Source organism: Nomascus leucogenys, chromosome X (genome assembly GCF_006542625.1).
Source record: "Nomascus leucogenys isolate Asia chromosome X, Asia_NLE_v1, whole genome shotgun sequence".
NCBI classification, from domain to species: Eukaryota; Metazoa; Chordata; class Mammalia; order Primates; family Hylobatidae; genus Nomascus; species Nomascus leucogenys.
In genome coordinates this window covers 57,934,179-57,952,268 of record NC_044406.1, presented here as the reverse complement: position 1 = coordinate 57,952,268, position 18,090 = coordinate 57,934,179, and the positions used below count along the sequence as shown (strand labels likewise).

Here is an 18,090-nt window from a genome sequence, read left to right as displayed (position 1 = left end):
TTGGAGTCATGCTGCTCAAATGAGTGAGGAGATGGTACTTCCCTGCATACTTCCTACTTAAAAAAAATAAAAAACAGGCTGTAGTGGCACCTATGTGGGGTTCAGAGAAACTGTAGCATCTGGCATTCTGGGTTCAGAGGCTTGATTGGAATCATATATAGGACAGAACTTTAAAAGGCCAACTGGAACAAACATACTGGAGTGTCCTGGGCCTACCTTCCTTCCTTTGTGCCTCATACCTCACAGACTACTTGCAGATGCATTAGTGCACTGAATGAATCCTCGGCATAACCCTAAAAAGTAGGATGCTATTATTACTCTTTCCATTCCACAGATGGGGAACTAAAATCTGGAATGGTTTCAGAATTTGCACTGGTGACTCAAGGCCAGCTAGGCTTTCTCTGTACTTACACTCAAGCCTCTCTTCCCCATAGGTGCTAATACACCTGTCCCTTCTCCAAGGTGTATTTTCTCTATTACTAGTGGTTAGTATGCCTTACCAGGTGCTCATCCAACACTGTTGGATCCCCTGCATTCATTGCTACTGCTTCTCCCTCACCATGTGTATTACTGACCAAATGCTCCTCAAAGGTTTGTCCATTCCTAACCACCTCCACCTGGAGAATGGCCCCTTCTTGAGGCAGGAAGAGCTAGAAGCTTCCAAATGCACACGTTTAATGAAACAGCAAGCCTAGGAGCCCAGATGGCTGCAATTCCACATGGTAAATAACATAACAGAAGTTCTTACAAAGTACAATGGAAACATAGAAGATAGTACAATACCATCTGGGAGTAATAAAGAAAGTTTCCAGTGGAAGTGACATGGAGTAGTGGGGGAGATGAAGAAGAGGCACCTGAAATTTCAAGCTGAAGGAAAGAACATAGGCTAAAGCAGAAAGAAGAGGTATGACATTGCTTTCCACAGTTAAAAAAAAATCATGGCCAGGTGTGGTGACTCATGCCTGTAATCCCAGCACTTTGGGAGGCTGAGGTGGGTGGATCACCTTAGGCCAGGAGTTCAAGACCAGCCTAGCCAACATGGTAAAACCCTGTCTCTACTAAAAAAATACAAAAATTAGCCAGGTTCGGTGGCACATACCTGTAATCCCAGCTGCTGGGGAGGCTGAGGCACAAGAATCGCTTGAACCCAGGAGGTGGAGGTTACAGTGAGCCAAGATTGGACCACTGCACTCCAGCCTGGGCAACAGAGTGAGACTCTGTCTCAAAAAAACAAAATGAAACAAAACAAATTCAACCTTAGAAAGCTGGATGAAAAAAAGAAAAAGGACGGGTATAGCTTACTTGGACTTGGGAAACCTTGGGCCCACAAAGCTACCACATAGCATACATGTGGGAATAAATGAGAGCTGAGTTGGGAGAGGAAGCTAGAATGAGGCGAGGTACCAAAGGGACTTCCCTATATGCCATGCTAAGAGGTTTCAATTTTCTCTTTTCTATTCATTGATTCTTTTTTTATTTACTTTTTTTTTATTATACTTTAGGTTTTAGGGTACATGTGCACAATGTGCAGGTTTGTTACATATGTATCCATGTGCCATGTTGATTTCCTGCACCCATTAACTCATCATTTAGCATTAGGTATATCTCCTAATGCTGTCCCTCCCCCCTCCCCCCACCCCACAACATTCCCCGGAGTGTGATGTTCCCCTTCCTGTGTCCATGAGTTCTCATTGTTCAGTTCCCACCTGTGAGTGAGAACATGCGGTGTTTGGTTTTTTGTCCTTGCGATAGTTTGCTGAGAATGATGTTTTCCAGTTTCATCCATGTCCCTACAAAGGACACGAACTCATCATTTTTTATGGCTGCATAGTATTCCATGGTGTATATATGCCACATTTTCTTAATCCAGTCTATCGTTGTTGGACATTTGGGTTGGTTCCAACTCTGCTATTGTGAATAGTGCCGCAATAAACATACGTGTGCATGTGTCTTTATAGCAGCATGATTTATAGTCCTTTGTGTATATACCCAGTAATGGGATGGCTGGGTCAAATGGTATTTCTAGTTCTAGATCCCTGAGGAATCGCCACACTGACTTCCACAATGGTTGAACTAGTTTCCAGTCCCACCAACAGTGTAAAAGTGTTCCTATTTCTCCACCTCCTCTCCAGCACCTGTTGTTCAATTTTCTCTTTTCACATTCATGGGAATGTTATCAATACTAGCAAATGCTGGGAGTAATCTAAATGCTCCCCAAAAGGAGAATGGTTTTAAATTATGGCATAGCCTTTGAATAGAATTTTACATGGCCACTAGAATGTTCATTTCTTAAAGTTAAATAGCATTTATCTAAGTTTTTAGTGATGTGTTAAGTAGGGGGAAAGAAGGAGAACTTTTTCATGTACACTATGATTGCACCATCAAAAACTAAGGTACATATATGAGATATGACAAGAAATACAAATAATAATTGCCATGTTAAAATGATGAATTTATACACAATTTCTCTCTCTATTTGCTAAACTTTGTCATATGCCATGCTGAGTTTTAAAAAAAGGGGAAATATAAAAAAAAGAACCACTCTTCTTCCATTTGACTCTACATTCTTTCTTCCTCCACCTGCTTGCCTACCTTCCCAAACCAACAGCCATTTTGATCCACCACCTACAACTGGCATCGCTAACAACCCATGCAAGGCACCTAGGAAGAATGAGAAGCTTCCAGCGAGGCAGCTGCTTCCAGCAGCAAGCTCCTGCATAGCCCACAGGCCATTCCAGCTCAATGCTGGAGAAGAATCTTCCCCCTAACAGCACTGCCCAGCACTACCCAACTAAGGCTTCTCTGGTTAAACTGCCCAAGGATGCCCAAGGAACTTGTTTCTAAAGGAAGGAAAACAGATGTGAAGACTTCTTGTGCTTTCTCCAGGGGGCTCAGAGCAGGTAAGGTTTATGTTCATGGCCAACTCTTAGGTGGCTGAGATCCAATGTGGGATCCTTGTTTCACAAGCAAGCACTGGATAAAGTGTCAGTGAGAAGGAAGAAAAGGAGGAAGAAGTAGAGGATGGGTAAAAACAGATCCAATGAAGGGTACACCTTTCCCAGAAACTTGCTTATTCCCTATCAGCCTTGTAGGCCCTCACAGAAAATTCAGAAGTCCCTCTCCTTTGATCTCCAGGACTAATACCAAAGGAAACCATATTTACAAAATACAGGATCAGTTGAAAGCCCAACACTAGGTGTGTGGCAATCTTCCTGACTAGAAATTCTCCCTTTTGCTCCACCCAAGCCCACATCACCTAGCTCTCCCCGTCCAAGGGCAACATAGTCAACAATGACTCAGATAGAGGAAGGGGAAAGGGAGCTTAGCAATTTAAGACTCAGTCAAAAGCAATTTCATAGCCCTACAAAAAGGGATGTTGTGGGGGAGGGAGTAAAGGAAGTGAAATCTCGTATGTGCTCAGTTTTAGTTTGCTTCTTTGTCTTCCCTTTCCCTGATGGAACAATGACCAATCCAAGGGTCTTCTATTCTTCCTGAGTCACAGATGACCAAAAATAGCCAGCAACTGTAGTCTGCAGGCTGGACTCCAAGACCCCACCCAAGGCATGTAGTCAACAGTTGTCTCTCCAAGCCAGGATCTCCACAATGAGCTCTCTGGTAGGTAGATCCAGTATATCCAGAGCACAGCTCACTGAAATAGAGGGGGCTGCTTACATATAGATAGCCAGAGGAGAAAATGACACACTCAATGCCATTCTAAATGGGAAAAGGAAGCTTCTCCGAAAAGTCACCACTCTGCTCTGCTACACGCTTTCCAAGAACCCTTTCCTAGCCTCTTAAAGACTGGGCACAAATAATCAGAATGTCAGAAAAAGCCAATGTCTCTATTTTGTAGATAAGAAAATTAAGCCTCATAAAAGTGACTTGCCCAAGGTCACACAGGCAGAGATTAAAAACCAAATATCTCACTCTTCTTTCCATTGTACCATTTTTTACTGAAAGGTATTTTTAAAGACACCCAGACAAGTGCCCCAAGCTATAAGTGTCAAAAGCTCAGCTCTTCTAACCTAAAGTTAGACAGCTCAGGACTGGGAAGGGGAGGTAGAGGGAACTTAGACTCAGCCCACCCAGGAAAGCCAAGTGAGCAGGCTAGGCATACAACAGGCATACTTAAAGAACTAGACTTACCAACTGGAAGGCTTTACCTAATCCAAAGAAATAGTTTCAAGTGCTGAAAGCCCTAGCCCCATCCCACCCCCATACTCTGAACCTCTTTAGGCCAATCGAGACCACTCCTAGGCTGTCAGAGATCTAGGTAAGAAGCTGGAGAGGAGTGACCAGGCAGTGCCAAGAGGATAAGGGGAGATAAGAAAGCAGGGTGGAGAAATCACAGTCATTCCAGAGCTCTCCCATCTTCCTCTCTCCTTCCCCACTCCTCCCCCATATTAGGACTCTAAACAAGAAGAAAAGAAGTTTGCAGGTGGTATTGTATAAACTTGAAGAAGGCATTCCCTGTACTAAAGGAGAACAGAGGACTAGTTGAGGTGGGGTGGCAAGGAGAGGGAGTAACTTGAGGGGGGAGAAAATGGCCAAATAAGGCAGACTTGACTGGTAGGAATCATCAGGAAAGGTTCCAGAAGTTGACGTCGCAGGGAGGAAGCCTTTAGTCATCGGTTTCCTCTGGCAACTGGCCTAAGGCCAGAAGGAAAAAAACTCCCAACCTTAGGAAAATGCCCAGGCTATGGCAGACAGAAAGGCAACTAGGCTAGGTTTTCACCAGGCCCACATCAGGCCCTGCTGGAGCAACTCTTCAAGTACTCAAAGCAGAAAGATGTAGTGTAACCCTAAAACAAATGGTAGATGTTCCCACCAAGCATATGCTAGATCTACAATGGCCCAGGCACCAAGGGGAATAAGGAACCTGGGAGGGGGGTTTGTTCTTTTCCATTTACATATTTCTTTTTTTTTTCTTTTTTTTTTCTTAGACAGAGTCTTGCTTTGTCACCCAGGCTGGAGTGCAATGGCGTGATCTCAGCTCACTGCAACCTCCACCTCCCAGGTTCAAGTGATTCTCCTGCCTCAGTCTCCCGAGTAGCTGGGATTACAGGCACCTGCCAACACACCCAGCTATTTTTTCTATTTTTAGCAGAGACGAGGTTTCACCATATTGGCCAGGCTGGTCTCAAATTTCTGACCTCAAATGATCCACCTGCCTCGGCCTCTCAAAGTGCTGGGATTACAGGCATGAGCCACCACACTCAAACTCCATTTGCCTCTTTCTAATATTGCTGATATTTTCATGTTGGAGAAAAGGAAAATTAAAAGGCAAAGAAGTTATGTGACTATTCTTCTTTGTAAAGGAATTAGTCAGTCTCCCACAAGTATCTACAAGGATGTTTGGAGAGGAGTTTAGCTCACTTAAAACCCTTGAAAATAGCAAAGATTCGTACGACTTAACTAATGATGCCCAGATTGACTGTTACCTTGACCCTCACCCTCCAACTCCATACCATAGATTAGTCAATCTCAGTTAAAAATTACAACAGATAAAAAAGAGGCTCTTGGTGAGCTTCATCAAACATCCAGGCTGAGAATCTGAAAAAAATAAATGGATCGGCCAGGCGCGGTGCCTCACGCCTGTAATCCCAGCACTTTGGGAGGCTGAAGCAGGCAGATCACCTGAGGTCAGGAGTTCAAGACCAGCCTGGCCAACATGGTGAAACCTCGTCTCTACTAAAAAAATATAAAAATTAGCCAGGCGTGGTGGCGCACGCCTGTAGTCCCAGCTACTCGGTGGCTGAGGCAGGAGAATCTCTTGAACCCAGGAGATGGGGGTTGCAGTGAGCCAAAATCATGCCACTGCACTCCAGCCTGGGCAACAGAGCAAGACTCCGTCTCAAAAAAGAAAAAAGAAAAGAAAAAAAAGAAATGGATCATGGGTTGGAGGGAAGGCAGATTAGATCAAGAAAGTAAGATCAGGAACCTTATCTGAACACACAACTTGAGAAAAATAAGACTTGATCCTTCTCAGGTATTTAATGGAGGCCAAGGTTAAAGAGAGGGAAAGAAATACTGATCAAGCCTGACAGGTATGCCTTGTTCCCCCTCCTAGGCCTTGGCCCCAGTCACTTCCCAAATATATACCCAGGAAAAAAATTTTCAGGATTATATCTTGTTTTGTACAACCAAATTGTCATATCTCAACTCTTCTCTCATTAGGCCCTGATCACTACCCTGGATGCACGAAGTATCTATCAAATTTCCACAGGGTAGAAGGGTTGCCAGGAATGGGAAGAAACTCCAATATTCGAAGTCACCAATCACAGAAGATAACTGGCAAAACAGTTCTACTAAGCAAGTACAGAGCCATTTGCCATACTAGTGGCCTAAGAGCTATGTCAACACTTACCTTATGCCACAACAAGCCGATTGAAAGGAGTATCAGATTTGGTATCTGTGTCATTAGGCACAGACAAAGGGCTGTACTTTGAAAGTTGCCCAAAAGGCCTTTTCTCCAAATTCAAGACCCAGATGCTGCAACTGTGCCCTGGCCAGAAAACATCATACTCCTCCACCTCTAACAACCACACACTGAGAAATCCTCCCCGCCATCTCCACCCTTTCCCAAATACCTGATTTTACAGCAAAGTCAATGAGAGAATTAAAAGCTGTTTCTAGGCTGCTGACATAAAGTTATTGCCAAGCTCTATTCTTTGGTTTAGTTCATGTGTAAGCATGAAGAAAAGACCCTCTCACATACCTACTTGGGCAACAAAAGCAACATTTTTAAAAATTAATTTGCCCAGGCCGGGCGTGGTGGCTCACACCTGTAATCCCACCACTTTGGGAGGCCGAGGCGGGCAGATCAGTTGAGGTCAGGAGTTCAAGACCAGCCTGGCCAACATGGTGAAACCCCATCTCTACTAAAAATACAAAAATTGGTTGGGCATGGTGGTGCATGCCTGTAATCCCAGCTATTTGGGAGGCTGAGGCACGAGAATTGCTTGAACCCAGGAGGCGGAGGTTGCAGTGAGCCAAGATTGTGCCATTGCACTCCAGCCTGGGCAACAGAGCAAGACTCCATCTCAAAAAAAAAATTAATTTGCCCAATTCTGGAAAACCAGAGGTATGGTCTCCCCCACAGACCCTTGTTTGCCAATTAAGAAAGGATTGTTGGATCCAAATTACCCTAGAAAGAGTAGCTTCGTCTATGCTTACATCTGTGGCTCCCCTTGAATCAGTCAGTACCTCAAGCTTCCCTTGACTTCAGATAAGGTAACTTTCAAGAGAGCATCGGTCTAGGGCCATTGGTTTACACCCACATACCAAAAACACATCACTTTCCCACCCAGAATGGCCACTGCTCCCAAGTGTACACACCCTTTAAGGCTCTGTTCATGTCCCAGTAAACCCTTTCTCCTCAAAAAGTTGTAGAAAATGCCATGCAAAGTATATATTTTTCTCAAGCCGTTTTTAAGTGAATTAGCCCTAAATTCCCAATTAAATAGGAGATAGGAGATCTTTGAAGGCAGCAATTGTATCATCTCTTCATTTATTTCTATCCCTTATGGTAAATAGTACATAGTAACCACTCATTAAATGGTAAGAATTCAACTACCTGTCTTCTTTCTTATCCATCCTATCTAGCACAAAGTTAGGCATATAGTAATTCAATAAATAATCATAACATTTGTATATCACTTGTTAGATTCTAGGCACAGTTCTAAGCCCTTTAAGTAAATTACCTCATGTAATCCTCACAGCAACCCTGTTAAGTACTATTATTATTTATGGTTAAGGAAAATGAGGTGCAGAAGTTAAATAACTTGTCCAAGGCTATATAACTAGTTGGTCGCAGAGCTGGGATTTGAGTCCAGGCAGTCTAGTTCCAGAGTCTGTTTTCCAACACTACTCTATGCTTCCTTTCCATGGAGGCTTGAAAGGTCTTTTTTAGCTTCCTGCCCCAGGCTTGGCCTATAAGCACCTAGAGGTGAGTGGTGAATTTTGAGGCCAGGAGATTCCAGTCTGCATTCAAACAATTTGCTACAGCAGCAAATATTGTCACTAAATTGAAAAAGTGCCATACTGTTCTCCTAACTCAAGGGACAGATCAAGCTGGAGCACTGAGTCAGAATTCAGAATTCAAAGAGGTCAGAGCTTAAAATTAAACAGGACAAAGAGAAAGCAGGGAACTGGGGTGAGGGGTAGGCAGGACGAGAAGACAGTCATTGGAGATCCCAGAAAAACCTGCTATAGCAAAACCATTTTAGGGGAACTCCATTGTAGCCATCTTGTTAATGTAATCACCACAGAGCCAGCTCTCTGGAAGTCTGTGCTCTCTGGGTGGAGTCATCCTTCTAAGACAGCCAAGTCTAGTGGGAGACCACTAACTTGGGAATTAGGAAATCCAAGTTCTCCTTTCAATACTATTACCAACTTTATGTGACCTCGAACAAGCTGCCTAACCCCTCTGGCTATGAATACGATGAAGAAATTACTCCCTAAAGTTTCTTAGGACAGCAAGGCCTAGTCTCAAGCAGGAAAATGTGACTAGTGTCCTCTCTCTACCTCCCTTCAGCCTACACATATGCCTTCCACCACCCGTCATAAGCCAAAGCAAAACACTTACCTTCCTGGGAAATGCTACAAAGAGTTCCTGAGACAAGGTCAGAGCCTGAACCATTTCCAAATAAAGAAACCCATGAGGTCAGCTCTACGCACTCAGAAGAACTTGCTCTTCCCATGGCCATAACTCCATGGTCATGTCACCACCAGCACAGAGGGAGAAGACACTGAGCACCTCGCAGTGAGTGCCATTTAGAAGGTAGGCATTCACCATCCCTCCCCTACACTGGAGCCAAGCAAGTTAGGTTTTAGTCCTGGCACTATAACCAGTTCACTCAAATCCTTTCCCTTTTCTGGACTTTAGTGCCCCCATCGAGAAGATAAAGGCTGAGGCAGAAGATTTAAGGCCAACTCAGTTGTTCCGTGGTTCAAAACACTCCTGTGAGAAACCCTGCCCATCCAGAACAACCAGCTAAAGGAAAGCTTAAGGCTAGGGAAGCTCTGGGTTGCCCTAGATGCAAATGCCTTTGAAATGCTGTACCCCATACAGAATTAGCCGGGCATGGTGGCACATGCCTGTAATCCCAGCTACTCGGGAGCCTGAGGCAGGAGAATCGCTTGAACCCGGGAGGCAGAGGTTGCAGTGAGCCGAGATCGTGCCATTGCACTCCAGCCTGAACAACAGCAAAACTCCGTATCAAAAAAAAAAAGCTGTACCCCACAATAGCCAGTCCTCAGCTCACTGGTGGTAGATACTTTAGGAGGCTTGTTTAGGAGCCCTTAGGAAGGCCTCAATATCTACCAATATATCTAACTACCACACTCACCATGTTAGAAGAAAATCTGAAACATAATCTAGTAGCTTCCGGGCCTTCCTTTCAGCAGAAATAAAAGGGACTATTCTACTATCAGGCAGGCAGGCATTGAAAAATGTGGGAAGAATGGCAGGAAAATCTATGAAGCTTCCAGTGTTTGTCCAAAGCTTTTCAGTCAACCCATAGCCTTCATAATATACTCTCACTTGGTTTATTTCTTTCCACAGTAAGGAAAGACACAGCCCTTTCTCTCCTATGACTCGGGAAGAAATGGCCAAGAGTACTCAAGCCAGTATTCTTCTTGGATCTACTAATGAAACAAACCAACTCCCATGTGAGAAACAGTCCATTCTGAACTCAGCACTTAAGAAGAAACAGCACTCAAGAAGTATAATGGGACAAGAGGATACATTTTAATAAGCCCTGTTCAATTTTGTATTTCCAATACTGCCTGGCACAAGGAAGGTGCCCAAATGTTGAAGAAACAATGTCTGAAGGAATGAACATACAAATAAGAGACTCAATGCTATACCATCAAGATTCTCAAAAACATCAGTACTGGAGGGATTCCTAGAGTTTACCCATCACTGGTACAGCTCCCTCATGACAAGCTGGAGAGACAGAGGGCCTGAAGAAAGGACTTGCCTAAAGTCCCACTTCATTTGGCTCACTTTACTGAGGACAGGAGAGAAGTTCTTCTTATATGGAAAGAGAAGAAAAATTCTCAGTTCAGTGTTGCTTTCCATTTCCCAGCACCCACCTTCCAAATTCATGGAATCCTGAGCTAACCCTCCAAAGTGACAACTTCTATACCACAGATTAGAACCTGGAATTGAAAAGTTTTTCAGCTCTGTCAAGCATGAAATGGAAGGAGGGATGGACAGCAAGCCAGTCAGTAATGAAAAGACCACCCCCTTCACTTGAACCAACAGACTACCCCAAAGGAGACCACATTTGTACCCTGTTTTTTCCTTTTTGCAAGCAAAGTAATAGAGCAGGTGGCAGGGAAAGAAGATTGTGAGTTAGGAAAGAGGCACACGATAAATTCAATTCTATCTTTGAAAGATTAGAGACAGACTATTCACAATCTGTAACAATGCCGAATTTCCAGCAGCTATGGTTATGAAAGGCCTAACTCTGATAGTGTTGGTAGCCAGATCTTCTCCCCTCTGGGGACCCTGAATCTAGAAATTCCAGTGGGGGAAACTCCCAGAAAGATACAAAGGGACCTAAGACAGGCTGTTGCCATGCAACACTAGAACAGAGTTCAGAATAATTGTAGCTGTCATATTATCTCATCCAGAGAGAATTAGATTTGGAGGCAGGGGAAATAGACTAGATGACTTCCAAATGTCCTTTCCAGCTCCATCATTCGGTAAAGTAGTTTCATGGGAGGAGGAGGTAAGAGAAAAGTAAGAACAACACCCTAAAACAAGCTACTGTTGCAGGCAGATAGAGAATGGAAAGTTAGAAGGTTAGTGATCAATACTACTTCTATCACTGACTCACAGAGCAAACTTTCCCTCTCCAAGCCTAACATGAGAGAGTATAGATTAGTTGGTGTGGGTCCCACAAAGGCCTTCCTGCCCCACCAGCCCCCTCCCTACCCAGAGGGCTGTTAAAAGAAAAGCGTAAAGGAAATTCCCAAGATGGTTCCTGCTCTGTGTCTATCATCTACACTTTCACAAAGGGCCAAGTGAACCGAAGAACCCAAGTGGAGAGATGCAGGATCCTCTCTCATATGACCTCTCTTCCTGATCCTTTTCCCCACACTTAAGTCTGTAGGCAGGGCTGGTTCAAGGGTTAAAAGACTGAGATTCTGGCTCCTATTTACCAAGTACCACTTTAGTGCCACTCGAGTGGCTCAAGTAATGCTAGGAATGGCAGGAGAATAAACAGTCCACATAGCCCCTGTTAAAGTTTAGCTGAATGCCGACCCAAACACCTTCAAATACTTCAAGGATCTAGGCTCTATGTCTGCTCACATTGATGGTCCCATCAAATGACCACTCGATTGCCTTTCCCCTGATCTGTCGTTCTATGGCTAAAACCCCAGCAGATCAAAGAGGTGTTTCACCAAGACTGACCCTCTAACTAAGACCTAGATTCAAGTCCTAGCTTTGCAACTGGCATACTGCATCACTCTAGGTTAGTCTCCCCCTAACATGAGTTTCATTTTCATCATCTACACAATGAGAGGAATTGGACTTTATAGTTGTGGAGAGCCTTTTCAATACTAGCATTTAATAAATCCCAAGGAAGGAAACCAGAAACTCAAGAACATCTCGAAAATCCAAAACACTCTTTTTTTAGGAAATCCAAGAAAGCCTCAAAGCCTTTGTGATCCTAAAAGAAAAAAATTAAAGAAGGTAGGGAGGGGGAAAGGCCTTTTTTAAAAAAAAATATATATATATATAACTGTCATCATCACCAAAAAATGTAGATGGCAATTAATAAGCTTTTCCATTCTGGCTACTAAAGCAGACTCAGGAAACTGGCAACCAGAAGCAGAGTCCAAGGAACGGCAAGAAGGCAAGGGTGGCAGTGTGTAGTGAGGCATGTTTTTTTGTTTTTTTTGTTTTTGAGATGGAGTCTCGCTCTGTCGCCCAGGCTGGAGTGCAGTGGCGTGATCTCGGCTCACTGCAAACTCTGCCTCCCAGGTTCAAGTGATTTTCCTGCCTCAGCCTCCCAAGTAGCTGGGATTACAGGTGCACACCACCATGCCCGGCTAATTTCTGTAATTTTAGTAGAGACGGGGTTTCACCATGTTGGTCAGGCTGGTCTCGAACTCCTGACCTCGTGATCCGCCTGCCTCGGCCTCCCAAAGTGCTGGGATTACTGGCTTGAGCCACCACACCCGGCCGCCATGTTTTAACAGATGTAGGGGAGGTTGGGCTGACTAGGAGGGACAATTAGCTATAAAAGTGAAACCGACCCTAGATAGGCTGTAGACATGCTGCAATATGAATGAACGAGTTCGATTTTCCACTACTTTTCTCTATCCGTCACACGCTAGAAATAGCCTAAAGCACATAAATGAAAATGGAGCAGAGAAAGGGAAATTTTTTCCCCTTTTAATTAAAATTACTGATTGGTATTCAGTGAACTAGGGTGTGCCCCTGCACACCTTGGCCTTGGTATGAGGAATAAGAAAAGTAACAGAAGGCACCTGGTGACACTACTGAACCTTACCAGGAGACCAAACAAATGTCAACCTTGGCCACCTTGCTCAAATTACTCATTTCCTTTTATCTGAGGACCATAAAGGTCTGAGAACAGGGGGCAATTTGTTTGGAGCAAGAAAGGCAACTCAAATGTCAAGAACTCAATCATTGGGTCAGAATAGAGGGTCAGTGAGATGAGCATCAGAAAGCCTGGACCCCAATCTTGGCTCAGGCACCATGTGCCCTTAGGTAGGTCTTTCCCTGTAGGTCTCAATATCCTCATTAGTTTTTTGTTTCAGTTTTTGTTTTTTTTTTAAGAGAGTTGTACTAAATAGATAGTCTCCAAGGTCCCTTTCAGGTTAAGATTCTATGATCTTAACAGACATAATATAGTTGCTTTTCCTAAAAGTTGACCATTCCTTGAGTCAAAACATAGAAAATTCTCTAATACTTCCAGTCTATCAAAATTCAGCCCTCTCCTTCCAATTTGATTCAGGTTTCAGTCAATCTGCATAAAAATGCCTTCAGTATTTAGGTAGCCTCATTACTCCAGGCCTGACTACAAACAACTTATACTCCATTCTCTCTCCATTCCCAGGGAAACAATAAACACGCTGTCTTGTCTTCTTTGCCACTTTGACTCAGATGAGACGGTTAATGCAAGTTTGAAGCGACTTCCAGGCCCATGAAGCTGTGTTTCAAAGTGGGCTATCTCAAACTGAGGATGAGATATGCCACTACAGAAGAAAGGCCGTGGAGCAATGTCTATTCCCAGAGATCCACCCAACTGTTCAGGCAAAGCCGCACCTTAAGAGGAGTCAGGAGTCAACCACAGAGACAGACCCAAAGAGCCGCTCCTGACAGGATCTTTATAATCCTGTTTTGGCAGACAATGGGATATTTTCCCCGTTTTCCAAAACCATTACTCTCTCTCTTTGGGGGCGGGGGTTAGGGAAGAAAGTGTGTAAAAGCCTCATGTCCTAAAACCACAAGCAATTTAAAGGAGATAGACAGTGAAAGCACACACTTTTTGAAAACTTGGTGTTTCTGAAGGACAAGGTTCTGGAAAGGCAAGAACGACTTGGCAGTGAGGCTGGTATACAGTAACGTGGCAACCAAAGCTCATCACAAACCCAAAAGGCTGGGCCCCCAACTCGCCTCCTCTCATTCCAGGGGCCTTCAGCCCTTTTCAAGGCTACTAGTCACTATCTCACCTCTACAAGGCTCAAGCAGTCCTGGGGAGACATGTCTGGGAGCACTGCATTGCCCAGGCCAGCTCAACAAGCTGTTTGGCCTAAGGGACTCAAGCCGGGGTGGTCACCAGGCCTTTCTGAGCAAGGGAAGGGCCTCAGCAGCCATTTGGCATGACTTGCACAAAAGCAAGCAGAGCTCATTAGTCAGGCACACCCCTCCTCCCCTCTCCCTCCTGGGCATCCGGCCCCCCTATCCCCACTCCCAGGAGGCTTCTGTTCCTCTCATAACAGCCAGTGGGGTGGAGACGCATCCCCAAATCAACCACCACTCTAGAAAGGTGTGGCCCCACGAGAGAACCCACACCACACAAAATAGTCCGGAGGGGATAGGAGGAGATAGAGAGGCATTAAGCAACAGGAGGGGCAGGGATTTGGGGGTGGAGAGGAGGGAGAAATCTGTCCTCTCTCCCAGGAGATGGGGTAGGCCTCTCCTCAGACTGGTGCCTAAATAAGTGTTGGCGCTCTCGGGTGCAGCCTCGATGACTATTTCCTCGCATCTCTCTCCTCACCTCCTAGTGGGAAACAGCTGGAGCCACCCGGTGAGGCTGTGGGAAAGATGAGTGGGGGTGCCGGATCCGCCCCGAGAGGCTCCCTCCTTCCTCCCTGCTTCTCTGTTCCCATGTCCCCTCTCGGACATTGGCAGCCTTGCCCCAGAAAGGTGCCAATTCCTGGGTTGGGGAAAGTGTTGTCTTCTGGACCAGAATCCTCTCCTCTGTGCCCATGGCCCATCAGGGAAAAGGGGAAACCCCAGGCCCCAACGAAGCCGTCCTCACTGTTGCATCTCAGACACAGGGAACTGGGACCTGAGAAAGAGGCAGGCCTCGCCCCGTCCAAACTTCCAGCCTGGACACCCCCTCAACCCCTGAGGGCGCACCAGACCAGGATCCCACTCCGGTCCCCTCCCTGCCCTTGGCTATGGCGGAGGGCGCGGCGTCCCAGGCGGGCCGGTGACTGGCCAAGCCCTCAGCCATCAGCAAAGGGCTATGAGGCTCAGCCAGAGCCATTGGGGTCCACAGCGCCCACCCCCGGCACTCACCGTTTTGGGCATGGTGGCGGCAAAGGCAGCGGAGTTGGCGAAGTTTAGCTAGGACTGTCGGGCAGTGCTGAGCACGCAGTACACACGGCTCGGATTCGGCTGGCCGGGGACTCAGATTGGGTCCCTCACTAGCGTCGGGGCGACTGTTAGGCTTCCTGCTAACGGGCCACGACTTCACAAACCCCACCCAGGAAAGAGCCGCCCCTGTCGCGCCGCCCGCTCCTTTATGTGGCCCGGCTTCCGCGCCGCTCCCCGCCCTCGCGCCCGCCTCCCCGCCGACCGCTGGCCTTGCCCCGCCCAGCCCCGCCTGGCCTGGCCCGGCGCAGCCAGGCCACAGCGGCCACGTGGGGGGCCCGGCTGGGCTCGGGCGGACCGAGGGTAGCTACCACTCCCCACCCAGACCCACCCGGCTCCTGTCCCACCCCGGTCACAGCCCCTAGCCTTCCACGTCCTGCCCTTCCAGCCCCACCCCCACTCAGGGCCCAGACCCTGGGCCCTGACAGATGCTTGCTCAGCCCCTGACTGCAACTTTCCACTGATGGGGAGCTCACTACCTATCACAGCTATCTTTTCCTTCTCTGGACAGCTCTGGCTCTTAGAAAGTTCTTGCCGTGTCTGAACTCCTTTTCTCTATGGCTTCCATCCATGGATCTCAGTTCTGCTCCCTGAGGCCACACAGATCCCCTTTTGTCCCTAACAGCTCCTCAAAGGCCTGAAGATCTCAGGTCCACAGGAAACTTCTCTTCTTTTGGCTAAACTGCCTCACCTCTTAAAACACTTCATCCATTCTCTTCCGTAGGACTCTCCCCATCATATTTCCTACCCATCCTTGCTCAGTCCTCATTTATCTTTCCTTCATCTAAATCCCAGTCTTCACCTTCCACAAATCAGTGACCCGATCCTTTAGCCTCTCCCCCAGTACATTCACTTTCTGGTGTCCTGATGGGGCTGGCTATAATTCCCTCAGGTTAGATGTGACCTCCCTAGTCCACACCCTTGGGGTTTGTCTGCCAGCTCCCTTTCTCCTTTTTGTCAAGGTCACAGAATCCCAGGATGGCAGTGTTCTAGACTGTCATTTAGACTGTCTGGTCAAGTCTGAGTTTTAGGCTGAGTGCGGTGGCTCATGACTGTAATCTTAACACTTTGAGAGGCTGATGCAGGAGGACTGCTTGAGCCCAGGAATTCGAGACCAGCCTGGGGAACATATCAAGACCCCCTCCCATATCTATATAAAAAAAATAAGTGAGGGCCGGGCACAGTGGCTCACTCCTGTAATCCCAGCACTTTGGGAGGCTAAGGCAGGCCAATCACCTGAGGTCAGGAGTTCAAGACCAGCCTGGCCAACATGGTGAAACCCCATCTCTACTAAAATTACAAAAATTAGCCAGGCACGTGCCTGTAATCCGAGCTACTCGGGAGGCTGAGGCGGGAGAATCGCTTGAACCCGGGAGGCAGAGGTTACAGTGAGTCAAGACTGAGCCAGTGCACTCCAGCCAGGGCGACAGAGTGAGACTCTGTCTCAAAAATAATAATAATAATAATAAATAAGTGAGACCACACGCAGTGGCTTACACCTGTAATATCACCACTTTGGGAGGCCAAGGCCTGCAGATCACTTGAGGTCAAGAGTTTGAGACCAGCCTGCTCAACATGGTGAAACCCCATCTCTACTAAAAATATGAAAAAAAAAAAATTATCTGGGTGTGATGGCACGCGCCTGTAGTTCCAGGCACTTGGGAGGATGAGGCAGGAGAATCGCTTCCGGGAGGCGGAGGCTGCAGTGAGCCGAGATTGGGCCACTGCACTCCAGCCTGGGCAATAGCGCAAGACTCTGTCTCCAAAAAAAGTAAAATAAAATAAGTCTGAGTTTTAGTTTGAAAGTGGCTGGCCATAGTCCTTTTTTCCTCCTCTCCACTGGCAACCATGTGAAGGCATGGTCTGCGTATCCTTTGTGAGGTAAGGCACCACAGATGGTAAGCCAGTTTGAGACAATGGAAAGGATATTTGAGAGGTCGGGACACCTGGCTTCTACATATAGCTCTGCCATTAACTCATCCTGTGACCACTATGTGGCCTTGGGTAATTCCCTCCCCGTCTCTGGGCTTGAGTTTCCATTTCTGTAGCAAGAAAGGACTGGACTCCTGGGCTTCCAAGGTCCTTTCCCACTCTGACATTATAAAGGGATGAGAAAGGAAGTATACTCCCTAAGACAATAGATGAGCCTAACAGGATTGCATATGGGCTGATCTTGCATTTGCACTCAGGAACCAGTAATCTCATTCCATCCTCCTTTGCCTTCCCAGCCCAACAGTGTCCACGATTCAATGTGCCTCGGTTTCTCTCACTGCTAACAAGATTCATTGATGTGTGCTAGGGTAAACAAAGTTCCCTGCCAAGATCATTTCCTTGAGCTAAGCATTTGTTCAAAGAGCAGCACTCATCGGAAAGCCCAAGCAGTCTCCATGAGCAATTGTCCCCAAGGAAGAGCAGCACTCACCAGAAAGCCTCAGCAGCAGGAGCAGCAATGACAGCTCGTCACACTACTTAATACTGCCATTGGCCCTTTTCCACCAGAAGTTCAAGGAACTCAACTGATTTCTTCACTCATGCTCACCTAGAACTTACAGGGACCTGGCATGAAGCTAAATGCCTAAAGACAAAGAATTTACTTGGAGACTCCAACTTTCTGGAAAGTGGAAACTCCCTCTGTGTCATTCCCCACCTCCCATGCCAACCACCCCCCACAACACACATACACAGGGGAGAGTTGGGTAGAGAGTGTCAAGCAGCTGAAGACACCACTAAAAGGGAAACAGGGACCAGGTGTGGTGGCTCACACCTGCAATCCCAGCAATTTGGGAGGCTGAGGCAGGCAGATCACTTGAGGTCAGGAGTTCAAGACCAGCCTGGCCAACATGGGAAAACCCCGTCTCTACTAAAAATACAAAAATTAGCTGGATGTGGTGGCATGTGCCTGTAATCCCAGCTACTCGAGAGGCTGAGGCAGGAGAATTGCTTGAACCCAGAAGGTGGAGGCTACAGTGAGCAAAGATCACACCACTGCACTCCAGCCAGGGTGACAGAGTGAGACTCCGTCTTAAAAAAAGAAAAAAAATGAAAGGGGGCATAGAAGTCCAAGCAGGGGCAGGGCGTGTCAGAGGCTGGGGGAGCTAAGAAATAGGGGGAAAGGGGCTGAGGGAGAAAGATGAGGTTGGACCTCTGGGGAGGAGAGGATGGGAAATAGACAGCATAAACTATCAAAGACTAGTTAGTCCAGTCTCACTCCAGGTCAGGAGAAC

The 18,090-nt window shown here is 46.6% G+C and overlaps 1 protein-coding gene across 1 annotated transcript in view; it reads right to left on the bottom strand.

Annotated features, from left to right (window-relative positions):
• Nucleotides 1-15,053, bottom strand: part of MSN (moesin) — a 74,021-nt gene extending 58,968 nt beyond the window's left edge. Inside the window, exon 1 of the mRNA XM_030806587.1 lies at nucleotides 14,792-15,053. Within this exon, the coding sequence (XP_030662447.1) occupies nucleotides 14,792-14,803 (12 nt within the window). The 5' untranslated portion in view covers nucleotides 14,804-15,053. The remainder of the gene's footprint in view (nucleotides 1-14,791) is intronic.
• Between the last annotated feature and the right edge of the window lie 3,037 nt (nucleotides 15,054-18,090).